General features: G+C 43.2%; 1 protein-coding gene across 1 annotated transcript; it reads right to left on the minus strand.

Moving 5' to 3' along the window:
• Window positions 1–662: 662 nt before the first annotated feature.
• Window positions 663–12,281, minus strand: LOC8029421 (transcription termination factor 3, mitochondrial). The gene is made up of 6 exons (XM_002404886.5): window positions 12,013–12,281; window positions 11,138–11,404; window positions 10,141–10,366; window positions 7,390–7,623; window positions 2,263–2,353; window positions 663–1,036 (listed from the first exon to the last, which is right to left on the minus strand). The coding sequence occupies exons 1-6, from the start codon at window positions 12,150–12,152 to the stop codon at window positions 759–761; spliced, it is 1,236 nt and encodes a 411-aa protein (XP_002404930.4). The 5' UTR covers window positions 12,153–12,281; the 3' UTR covers window positions 663–758.
• Between the last annotated feature and the right edge of the window lie 8 nt (window positions 12,282–12,289).

Here is a 12,289-nt window from a genome sequence, read left to right on the forward strand (position 1 = left end):
ACATATGCCGAAATTAAGAAAATATCATGGAACATCACTCTTCCCTTGCAACAGTTTTTCTATACATATTTTATTTGCATGAGTTGATTTTACCCCCCTGTCCATCTCTGGTTTTCTGCCCGGCCCTCTCTTTCTCCACTTGGCAGCTACATTCGGCCCGCTGCAGCAATGACTTCCAGCGACGAATGGGAGCAAGGTACCTCCTGCAAGTGGGCCCTGCTGCGGCGGTGATGCTGTCTATGAAAATGGTACGATCGGGTCAAGCGATTAACAACGTCGCCTCTTGTGCGAATTGACGATGTTGTTTCCGCAATGCTTACGTGTCTTGTTTTTGCGTTTCAATGTTACCGTCGCCACAAATCTTTTCTACATTAATTACCGTACTGGAAAGAAAAGCCTGCTGCCCTGCCAGCACATTACAGTTTTCCAACCCTGATGTGCCACACTTACATGGGCAATGCAATGCACACGCAAAATATCAATATTAAAAAAAAAAAAGAAATTAGAAAACAGGATGGATGCTAACAACCGTACCTCTTATAATGGGCAGCAGCTTGTGCCACCTTGCCTAGAAATTAAAAACCAAAAGTATGATTTTGCCCTTTTAAGTCAATTTCTGACCAGGGTTGCTTGCATTTCTTTTGAAGGAAGAGCCCCTAAAATCCTAGTGTCAACTCTTTAATCGGGTAGTACCAACACATTAAGCCAACAAAAAAAAACTCTCCACAAACGCTCACTTGGCCCGACAAAGTCTTTTGTCACATCGTCTTGAGGAACTGGTTGAAGGTATCCACGGAGGTCTTGGCGACGTTCTCGCAGAAGTCCGCGTCGCTCCCCGACACGAGTGCCTTGAGAGCGACGTAGTTTGGCTGGGTGGCGTCGTACTGGTCCCTGCCCAGCTTCGCGAGAAATTCGTGGCGAGGCCGGAGGACGCATTTCCGGGTTCGTATGATGGAGGGAAACTTCAGCAGCTGATCGTGGCTCAGAGCCATGGTGTTGTGGAGGTAGTCGAAAGCTTCCACTATGAGCCTGCGAGCTACGGTGGACGAGAGAGACGGGGCGTTGTGATTCGTTAACTAGACGTAACCACTTTCGTCCGTGATTTAGGATGGGCAGTTCAAAGGACGGAAATGCTTAACATCTCGCAGGCAATTTCCGAACCTGACCTACCCGTTCAACTTTGATTCCAAAGAGTTAACACTCTCGGTAACATTTTTAGCTTCCCATCACGTAGACTGGGTGGAAGTGAACATTTGCAGTCCCTGTTCTTAGAAAATCTGAGATAATTAGCAGTTACTTTGCTCCTTTCCAAACTAGTCACTTTAATGAGCACAAATTATACCGGGTAATATTTTTTTGTTCTAGACAGATTTAAAAAAAAAAAAAAAAATTTTACTGCTAAGTTAATGCTGTTTTCGCTATATTTTTTCTTGAGCTTGGCAGATATTCAAAGGGCGAACAACCGTCACAGTTTGGTGAGTAATTAACTAAGCTCGTTAATTAACTGGTTAATTAGTGCAAATAAACTTATGATTCCAATCAGAAACTTACTGAGCGTTATCAGAAACCACTATATCAACTCCTTTTAGAACGACTTGAAACTCGTGGGAAACTCTGGGGCGGGCCAAAGTTACCGCTCTTGAAGCAGGTGCAAAGCTAGCCGTGGCGCAATGCGATAACAATCTATAGTCAGTGACAGGTCAAGAACGAAGTGAAAGCTCCTCCCACCCCTTTTCACTTCAACGGAGCGAACGGTGGAGAGGAGGTCGCCTTCTCTCCCGCGTTCTCGCTGCCAAAGTGGAAAGAGGTGGGAGAAGCTTCTACTTTGTTCTTGACCTGTCACCGACCATAATCATCCACTTTCCGCCAATGCTGGCTTTGCGCCTGCTTCCCGAGTGGTAACTTTGGCGCATCCCCAAGTTTCCCACGAGCTTCAAGACGTTCTAAAAAGAGTTGATATAGTGGTTTTCGATAAGGCTCAGTAAGTTTTTAATTGGAACCCTGCGCCTATTTTCACTAATTTAAAAAGTTAATTAACAAATTTTCGTTAATTACTCACCAGATAGAGACAGTTGTTTGCCCCTCGAATGTCCGCCGAGCTCGAAAAACATATAGTGAAGACGACATAAACGTAGGAGTAAATGCACCTTTTTTGAAAATCTGTTTCGAATAAAAAATATCATTTGGTATGGTAGCGGTTCACATGCAAAGGCAGCAAGTGACTACCAATGGAGAGTGCAAGAAGCGAAAGACAGCACTCACTTGAAAGAAACAACTTGGGACAGTTCAGCAGCAGTTGCTTGGTCTGTTCCGGGCTGAAGCCCATCTCTTCTTTGATGGCAAATGTGTTATCCTGAAAAGTGGTCCCACATATCAGATTCATCATCATGTCACATTCCTCCCAACATGGAAATGCCTTTTAACTGCATCTATTCAAGAAGCCATGATACACCCACTCGTAAAATGTCTACTGACTGCACCTATTCTCTGCTTTAAATTTATAATTTTCTGTTTGAACCAATTTGCATGTCCGATGTCTTTGCTTCATATTTAGTTTGCATTGCAACAGACAGAACCTCCCATGCAGCCCTTGAATAACCACTTGCATAAAAAAACACACAGTAGTACTAAATAAGTTTCAGAATACTCATAAGCATGAAAGAAGATATATCTCTAAATTTCACCCTGCAACAATGACTCTTGCATATGAAACAAAAATAGTCTAAACAACCCAATGTGTTAATCAAGAACCCTAAAAAGTTCTGGAACATCATGAACAAAAAGATTGAGTTTTCTGTTACTGCTGAGACCGGTTATAACGAAGTCGGTTATAATGAAATAGCGGCTACAGCAAAGCGATCACGATTTCCCATTCCCTTTTGCACTTCGTTATAACCGAAGTCGGTTATTACAAAATAGCGGATATAGCAAAGTGATTTCCGATTCCCGTTGACTTCGTTATAACCGGCCTCGACAGTAGTCTAAAAAACGAAATTGGGGATGCTATACCAATTCAAGAGTGTGCGAATGTATTGAACAGAGTTTTTCTTGAATCATTTTCTAGTGAAAGCAGCAAGGAGTGTCCTCTTTTAGACATTTCAGACTATTTGCCGATGGACCATATCTTGCTTGATTGTGCTGGTGTCGATCGTGTCACAGAAACATTAAGATGGTCCTTAATTAATTCAAAGCTTTTGACAAACACTAAGCATCTCTTCTATTACAGTTGAAAACGAGCGTGTTGGTTAATAGATACAAAACTTGAAAGTATAAAACAGAGAGGACGAGGACGGGAACAGGACATCTTTCATTTAGCAACAACATAGAATGGCACAACGATAAAACCGCCCCCCAAGGGTCTCAATTTTCTCAAAGAGGGAGAGGAGATACTAGTTATAAAGGAAAGGGAATACACTAAAAGTTTGAAAAGCGCATCTGTAATCTAGTTATTGACAAAGACAGAGGTCGAATTCTTAACACCAGAGATGACTAGGTAGAATATTGACACCTCGTCGTGACGCTACAGCTTTTTAAACTTTTAAATTTATAGTACAATTCCCTTTTTGGACTGCAAACAAGAATAATCCCGCATTATCGCTGACAATGACCAAGGTTAATTCTAAGTAATCGAAAATAACTAGATTACTGATGCGCTTTTCAAACTTTTCTTTTAGTGTATTCCCCTTCCTTTATAACTGGTATCTCCTTTCCCTCTTTGAGAACGTTGAGACCCTTGGGGGGCGGTTTTATCGTTGTGCCATTCTAACGAAAGATGTCCTGTTCCCGTCCTCGTCCTCTCTGTTTTATACTTTCAAGTTTTGTATCTCTTCTATTATTTTAACTAAACTTTTTGATCAGTCCATTAGAGATTGTGTTCTTCCTTTAGATTGGAAGGTGGGGAAGGTGGTTCCCATTTACAAGACTGGTGACTAACATTCCCCTTTAAATTATCGCCCAATCTCTATAAGCAGTGTTCCTTGCAAACTCCTTGAGCGTATATTTTCCCACCTTGTCAATTTCTTAGAATGTAATAACTCTTTCTGCCCATCCCAACATAGAATTCGAAAAACGTTTTCATGCAAGACACAGCTTTTATCATTCGCACATGGCCTTCACTGCATCCTGGACCGAGGATCCCAGGCAGACTGCATTTTTCTAGATTTCTCCAAAGCGTTCGATAAAGTATCTAATAAACTACTACTTCTGAAACTGTCCAAGCTTAACATAGATGTTAATGTTCTTGCAGATTCGATCTTTTCTATCATTGCCATCATAATTTGTTACGGTAAATAATAGTAACTCTTCCTTCTCGTCTGTAGCCTCTCGGGTTCCCCAAGGATCTGTTTTAGGACCTTCACTTTTTCTAATATATATTAACGAGTTCCCTCTTAATGTTTCCTTGTCTATTTGCTTATTTGCTGACTGTGTGATTTGCCGTGAGGTGCCTAATGATCATGATAACATCATGCTTCAGTCCGATGCTAACGCTATCTACCAGTGGTGTGACGTATGGTCTATGACGCTTAATACTAACAAATGTAAGTCCATGCGTGTATCTCGCCAATCACATGAAACTTGCAACTACTTTCTTAATCAGGCTCTGCTTGACATGGTATCTTCTTACAAATATTTAGGTATACATATAACTTCTAATTTCTCATAGGAAACACATGTTCAGTATATCACATCTAATGCTAACCGTATGTTACGCTACCTCAGGCGTAACTTTTCATCAGCACCTGATTCCCTCAAGCTAATTCTTTATAAAACTCTAGTTCGACCAAAATTAGAATATGCAGCCTCTGTCTGGGATCCTGGACAGGCCACTCATCACCGCGTTTGAAGTCGTTCAAAATAGATCTGCTTGTTTTATTCTTCTAATTATCACTATACATCTAGTGTCACTTCTATGAAATCAACTTTGCCACCCCCGCCCCTCTTCCTGCGACATAACCTTTCATGCGTCTCTTTATTTCACAAACTTTATTTTTATAACTCTGCGCTTCGCGACAAATTAATCACCCGTCCCTTTTATATTTCTGCTCGTCATGCTCATCAGCACAAAGTTGAGGTACTGCCGAGACCGGTTATAACGAAGTCAACGGTAATCAGAAATCCCTTCACTATATCAGCCATTTCGGTTATAACAAAGTGCGAAAAGGAATGGGAAATCGTGATCGCTTCGCTGTAGCCGCTATTTTGTTATAACCGACTTCGTTATGACCGGTCTCGACAGTACCTATCGCTATCACATCTACATTCAAATCTTCTTTCCTTCATCGCACATCCTTTGACTAAAACCACCTTCCCAGACCAATTGCATCCATTACTGACACTGTACTTTTTAGGTCTGCTCTTACCAATAATTTTTTTGTTGTTGTTGAGTGTGAATAACTTTGCTTTACATCGTTTTGATCGCAACTTTGCTCTCCCCCTCCGTAATGCCTTTGGGCCCTGAGGGCAAAGAAAATAAATAAATAAAATAAATTTGTCTCCGTCTAATAAAAACAAATAAAATCTCTGGAATCTTCTTTTTCTATGGACTGTGTGGAGTTCACAGTTCAAGAAATATTCCAAATCTCTACGCTGCTCTCGAACTAAAGAAATAGTACCGACCCCATCGATACGCATTTATCCACAGCACTCGGAAATTTCCCAAATCTTGAAACGGAGCGAAAAGAATTGGGCTGAACACCAATTTTATGATGCGAAATCCCAATATTGCTTTGCTCGGTCCAATTCTTTCCTTAATCACTTTTTGCCCTTCTAGAAAGTTACAGCCCATTGTCGGCTGTTATTGTGTGTTCGGGTTCAGAGCATTCCTGAACATACTGCATGTACAAACGTGGCGGTATTGCGTTGCTTTGGGACAGTCAACCTCCCGCTGCAAGATGTGTGGTACATACCTTTCTCTTGAAGTTAGTACTAGGTACAAGTTCACCCTAAGGCCCCGTCACACTGAGGCAACAGTTGGACAACTCTATCCGGCAACATGGGAAAGTTGTGTTGCCGGCGACCCTGTCACATCGCGGCAACAACAACAGTTGGGCAACGTGTTGCTGCTGCCCGGCAACCGTGTTGCCCGATTTGTTGTCCAACAACCCTGTCACACCACGCTGATGGCGAGGACAACACGGGAACACTCTGCCATCTTGATTGTTAACCTTCGTTCGTGTGCGGCGCGGAATCGCTGGCAATGTGACTCTACAAAGTGCTAGTGCGTTCGAAGGGCCGGGAATTACCACGGTGCAACATCAACCAGTGACTGTGATTAGAAAACTTGACACGGGGAGTATTTTCCGCTCTTTATTTTATCGAAATGTTCTTCATTCGCTGACAAAGCAGATAGCCCTAACCGAGGAAAGTGACATCGCTGACATATTTTCGGGATTTACACCACCGTATGAAGTGTTTCTGTCCGGTTCTTTCATGCAATTCCTATGTCTACTGTAAAATTGAGTTAGCACCGGCAGTACCCCAAAGCGTCTTTTGTAGCGTGGTGTTGAGCTGAACTGACAGTGCTTCAAAACTCCAACACCAACACGATCGGCCTTCTTAAAAATCGAAGGAATAAATATTTTTCAATGCTGTCTACTTGCCTACCGCCTGCAACATAATCTCTTCATTCCCCCAAAACGTTCTGGGTATTTTGAAAAAAAATCGGGTGTCTGGTAGCGGCTGTTTCCAAGTTCCAAGCATCAACAATCATGATCAGAAAAGTCATTTTAATGCTTCGATTTTTTAATCTTTGGTTTCCTGGATTATTTTTATTATATTTCATCAGCGGGTGAGTAGACATGCCATTTTATGTTACTATCAGTTATGTGAGCTGGTCTCTCGGCAATCCTAATCTCAAAACCAGTCTGAACGTTCACGACCGTAGCTGTGACCATTTTGAAAATCACTTTCCGTAACTACGCAGCAAAAACATTAATCGAAAATATTTTAGCTGCATGCCAGCCCTAATTATTGTTAAATAACGTTTTCCAAGCCTTTATTTGAGTACGACGTTATTGATAGAGGACTAGCTCTACCATCGAAGCTATCTATGTTGTCATGCTGCCGGCCCGAAATTCGCTCAGCTAGCGATCAGGGCAACACATGTTGTCCAACACAAGTTGCTGCTGTTTTTGTTGCCGAAAGCTGTCATACCGAGGCAACATTTTAGTTGTCGTACATGTTGTCGTGCTGTTGCCGCAATGTAACACGTTTGTCGGACAACATGGGGAGCGAGCGACAAGTTGCCCGACTGTTGGACAATGTGTTGTGTTGCTGTTGCTGTCGTGTTGCCTCAGTGTGACGAAGCATTTATTAAACATGTTGTTCAGTTCTACATCCGCCTAGCATTTCACATTCGTAACGACATCAAGAGTGTTGATGACGACTCACACTGATGAGGTAGATGCTACACGTTGGGAGCTTGGGCAGTCTGGCCACCACGTGCCTGACTTCATCGCCGGTGAGCTCAAATGTCTTCTGCAGATAGCCAAGTCGCCGGTCCATTCGGCGAACGCTGAACATGAGAAAGAAGGGTGCATTGCTAGCAATGCGCCCGACTTGTTCTTTCGTGAACTTCTTGGACAGCAGGTAGTCGACGCGCACTTGAAGGTTCTCCAGTTGTTCCTGCGTGGCGGCAGAACTCGTTCAAGCACAGATCATGATTTGTGCAAAGTCTAAACCACGACATGCAATTAAGTTGGATAAATGAAGTGTCTCAATTTCAAGGGTGAACAGCAGACACCGGACGCTACTCTAATGCCCGAGTCCTACTAGAGCAACGAAAGGCAACAACCAACACCGACAAGCCACAAACATGTGCAACATGCACGCAAAGGTATCTTGGGCAGGCTTGCAATCACTCGTGCTTACTTCACAAGCACCGAAAAACTGCAAGCCTGCTAAAGGTACCATTGTGTGCATGCTGCGTGTGTTCGAGGCTTGCCGGTGTCGGTTGTTTCCGTTTGTCACTTTAGTGGGTTTTGGGCATTGGGGTCATCCCCAAAAAATAGAAAGTGTGCTGTAAAACAAATCATGTGGGTCAGCAGTTTGAACAAAAAGAAGCAAAACATAAATCCTTTCAAAGCCCATAATACAGCTGTCATGAACAATGTCATTACAAGGTGTACACAGAGCAACACTGTTATTGCAAACAAGCGGTAGCCAGCTTTTACTATTTTTTTTCTTCAAAAGGCTGTCAATAAACATTTGGGGAACTAACCTAAGCGGTACAATTTAGTGACCACCAATGCCATTTCAAAATAAAATGGGAAGAAGCATTGATGTTCTGTCTGTACTAACAGTGTCATGGGGTGTACTTTTAATATCTTTATACAGCAGAATATAAGCAGAATATAAGCAGAATCACAGGCATACTTTTGCTTTGCATCACTATGTTCATATTCAGACCCGTGACCAAGGGACCGAGTGGGTCCCGAAACGTCGCGTTTATGTGTTTTTAATAAAACTTTGGTTATAGTCCGCAGAAACTATGTCATATTTTCACTATACTATCAGTCTTTACCATAAAATGTTACCAGGATAACATGGACTAACACAACACATCAGACAGAGCACAATGAGCCCGAGAACCGGGAAAACTAACTATAAGGACAAAGAAATACTAACATTTGAGACTTTTGCACTTGTCTATGCTTTTCATTAATTCATTCAGTCTTGAGTACCTAGAACGAATCTATGCCAGCCTGCCTGCCTTATTACTACTAACATTATTAAAAATGTTTACTCTGCCTTAATGGCTGTTTCTATTTGATCATGAACTCAGCTAGCTTTTGGAACATCTTTGTACTACTAACATATTTATAGGTGTCTTATTCTATCATTATATGTTTTACTACTATTATGTCTTGTGATCAATATTACTACCGTAATATCCCAAGACATCGCCCATCCCACTTTTTGGGCGAATATTGATTTCCAAAATAACACCAGGGTGATCGCCCACCCTACAAATACCCCAACCCTGTCTCCGCGATCTACGAACATTAACCCTACCAGAATGACGCGGCTGTGGGCCTTACGGTTGCAGGATGTTCGTGACAAAGTAAAACAAAGGAGTGAAAGACACTTTACTTCGTTCACGCATTTCCTCCCTGATTTCTGTGACCCTGAAGTCAGAGTACGCGTGCGAAAGGAATACGATAGAGATAACAAATAAAAAAATTTTGTTTTACTTATAAAAAAAAAACTCATTCAGACAAAAAAAAAAAAAATCAAGAAGGTAACACTAGCATTAACCCATTCAGGGATTGCGAGGTCAGCGAAGGCCCCATATCCTGGAATGTAACCCCAAAGTGTAAGGTCAAAGTCCGTCTCCACTGAAATCACTGCGAACCCGCTCGTTCCCCCGAAACATCACAACTGCGGTTGGTCAGCTTGTGCAATGTGTTGTGAGACAAAGCCAATTGGTAAGTAAAGATTTGCTGGCAGGCCGCACACAGAATCTTGTAAAACGTCCCATTTCGAGCTCCGTGTTCGTGGTGCCGTCCACGCCACGCAGCAACACTGCCTCAATCTGCATTGATAGCACATCGTGCACGGACGCACGCATGTATGCACGAAAAAAGAAAGTTGCACAAGAGCCTGCCTGCTCCTTGTGATCGACAAGGCGCCCAACTTCGCCTATTTGCGAACGCGATCACCAGCTTTCCTGCTTCTCCAGCATCCCCCAGCATTGTTGGATTTTTTATTTTCTTGTTTATTTTTTTTTTTCTAACGAAGAGAACATAGCGTAGTAAGAAACATGCTTTCACGGAACAAGCGTTCGTGCTGTGTGCCAATCGGCGGTATTCATCGTGCGTATTGTGAGCATTTCTTGAATAAAAGAATGAAACTAATAGGAGTTCTGAGTTTAATGTATCTCTAGTGCAGCCGCGCTAGATATGTACAAAGCATTTGGCGTTTTGTTTAGCTTTTTCTCAACTTTTTGTACTTACCCACCGAGACATGGCCCACCTTACATTTGTTATGAATCTCAGGCGGCAGGGGGGTGGGTGATGACTCAGGATATTACGGTATGTTATTATGTAACTTACTATATTATTATATGTCCGATTACCACAAATATGTTTATAGGTGCCACAATTTCCTACTCCGAATGGGAGATTCTTTCCGGGGCCCCACCTTCAGTATCCTTGGATTCTTGGTGAAGATGTAGCCGAGCCGATCCGGCTCCACTCCAAGCGACGTCAGGAACCGGATCACGGGTTCAACATCCTTTTCGAAGTCAAGCGCCAGGATCATCTGGGGCACCCCCGGCCTTCGGTCGAATCTGGAGAGATCCACTCCCAGCTGGAGGAACTTCTGGAGGGTCTCCGATTGGTTCACATAGGCGGCGAGGTTGAAGGACCTGGAAGCAGGATGGGAATCAAGACCTGCTTCAGAGCTCCCTACTTTACTTTTAGATACAAGACCTCCAACACCCCTGAAAATACCACTCTACGCACGTTTTGCTACAGAATCGTGTATTGTTAAAAAGAAACAGACAGTCAGATTGAAATCGGAAAAGTCTGATGCCGGAACGTCCACAAGTCATATGGGTCGTTTCAAACACTACAACTGTGTGTTCTGAATTTTCCGTAAATCAACAGGCTTTTGGTGTTCAGCTGGTCATCGAAAGGGCCTCTTACGAGTTCTCGTGTTCATTATTGAAGATGTGCTTGAAACTGCCTATTACTGAGTTTCGTGTCTTCAGCGTTTATTTCTTTCCACAGATGCGTTTTTTTTACAGTGCCAACTGTTGTTGTCCGGTGAAAGGTGGTGTTTATCGTTGCATATGCTGAAGGCAACAGGACACAGGAATGGGATTAGTCAACCTTCAGGGCATATGTGCATGACCCAAATACTTGAATAACATCCAAGTACTGATTAAACAAGGAAACAAGATAAGGGATATGCTCCCCACGGAAAGAAGCAGCCTTGTAGATAGCTCAGTGGGGGGGCTTGGCTTTTTCTTTTTTAAGGACATCTTCAATTCAAGGTTTTTCACTTTCTACAATATTGATAAAACCGGCACAGGGGCGACCTTTGGGGTACATACTGAAAGCACCGAACCCCACTTATTACTTCTCAAACACTATTCCGAGTTGTGTGTACAGAAGCTGTGCCAAGGACTCTATACCTGTGCAAACCTGGTCCGACTTCGTCCAAAAACTCGGGGTCCACTTCAGTGGAGAGGGCATCAGGGTTAGGCTCACTGGCGAGCTGTTCTTCAAACGGCGTGAGGTCATCGTCCAGCGCGTCTTCTGGGATGTCGACCACAGCCGGACTCTGGCCAGCAACCGCTGGTTGAAGCTCCGAGGCTCCATGGGAGCCATAGTAGAACGATTTGAAGTAGTCGTGCCCACCAATCTGGGACGCTTCGGTGGTTTCTTTTTGTGGTCCTGGGCTGTGTTCAATCGAAAGAATGGCATGTTAATATTTTTCTTTTCTTGTGGCCCATAAGGGTGCTATTCGTCTGGCGGCTCTAATGATCAATTTTATTGTTTCACATAACTTAGTCTTACACAGTGTAGTTAGGTCGTGGATCGAAACAGGACAATGGTTCCAGCATGCAGGTCAAGACACTTGTACTCGTTACATCTTCCTTCTTATCCATTTAAGTAGCTTTTATTTCTTCCACTCTTTAGGTGAAAATGGAGAGGGCGAGGGGTGGTGTCTATAGCTCCGCTTCTGAGCAAATATCATTTGTAACGATGGCAGAAAAAATATAACTTTTCTCCAGGAAGCGCTAACTTGGGTGAAATGTTGAGCACTCACTTTTGTCGCGTAGTTAGGCCTTTGTGCGCAAATGACGATTTTCTGACTTAGCGGTTCGAGCACGTGGTCAAAATTTTTACTTTAATCGAGACTGCGCTGACGCGGCCTGCGGCGGTTTTCGGAAGAGAAACATTTGAACTTATTGCTCGTACATTAATGGTCGAACACTACAGTTCATATTGCAATACACCAGAATCACGAAGCTTTATGACACAGAAAATACCATATGATACAGACCTGTTTGAAAACTTCCGAGGCAGTTGCTGAAGGAGGCACGGTGCTGAGCAGCGACTCGCGATCGGAAGCTGACACGACCGTCGCAGAGACCGCGTAGAACAACCCAACAGTACTCCTCGGATTGCCGAAACACTACTCATATTAGAAACTAGGATGTCCAACGCAAACGAAGCCCCAAAACAGCGCAATTAGTCGTAAGCACGGACAAAATCCCATCACCACGCTTTCGCGCACACCTCCATCATGGGCGCCGCCATCTTCACACCAACCGCATCGA

Source organism: Ixodes scapularis, unplaced genomic scaffold (genome assembly GCF_016920785.2).
Source record: "Ixodes scapularis isolate PalLabHiFi unplaced genomic scaffold, ASM1692078v2 PGA_scaffold7__128_contigs__length_106722199, whole genome shotgun sequence".
NCBI classification, from domain to species: Eukaryota; Metazoa; Arthropoda; class Arachnida; order Ixodida; family Ixodidae; genus Ixodes; species Ixodes scapularis.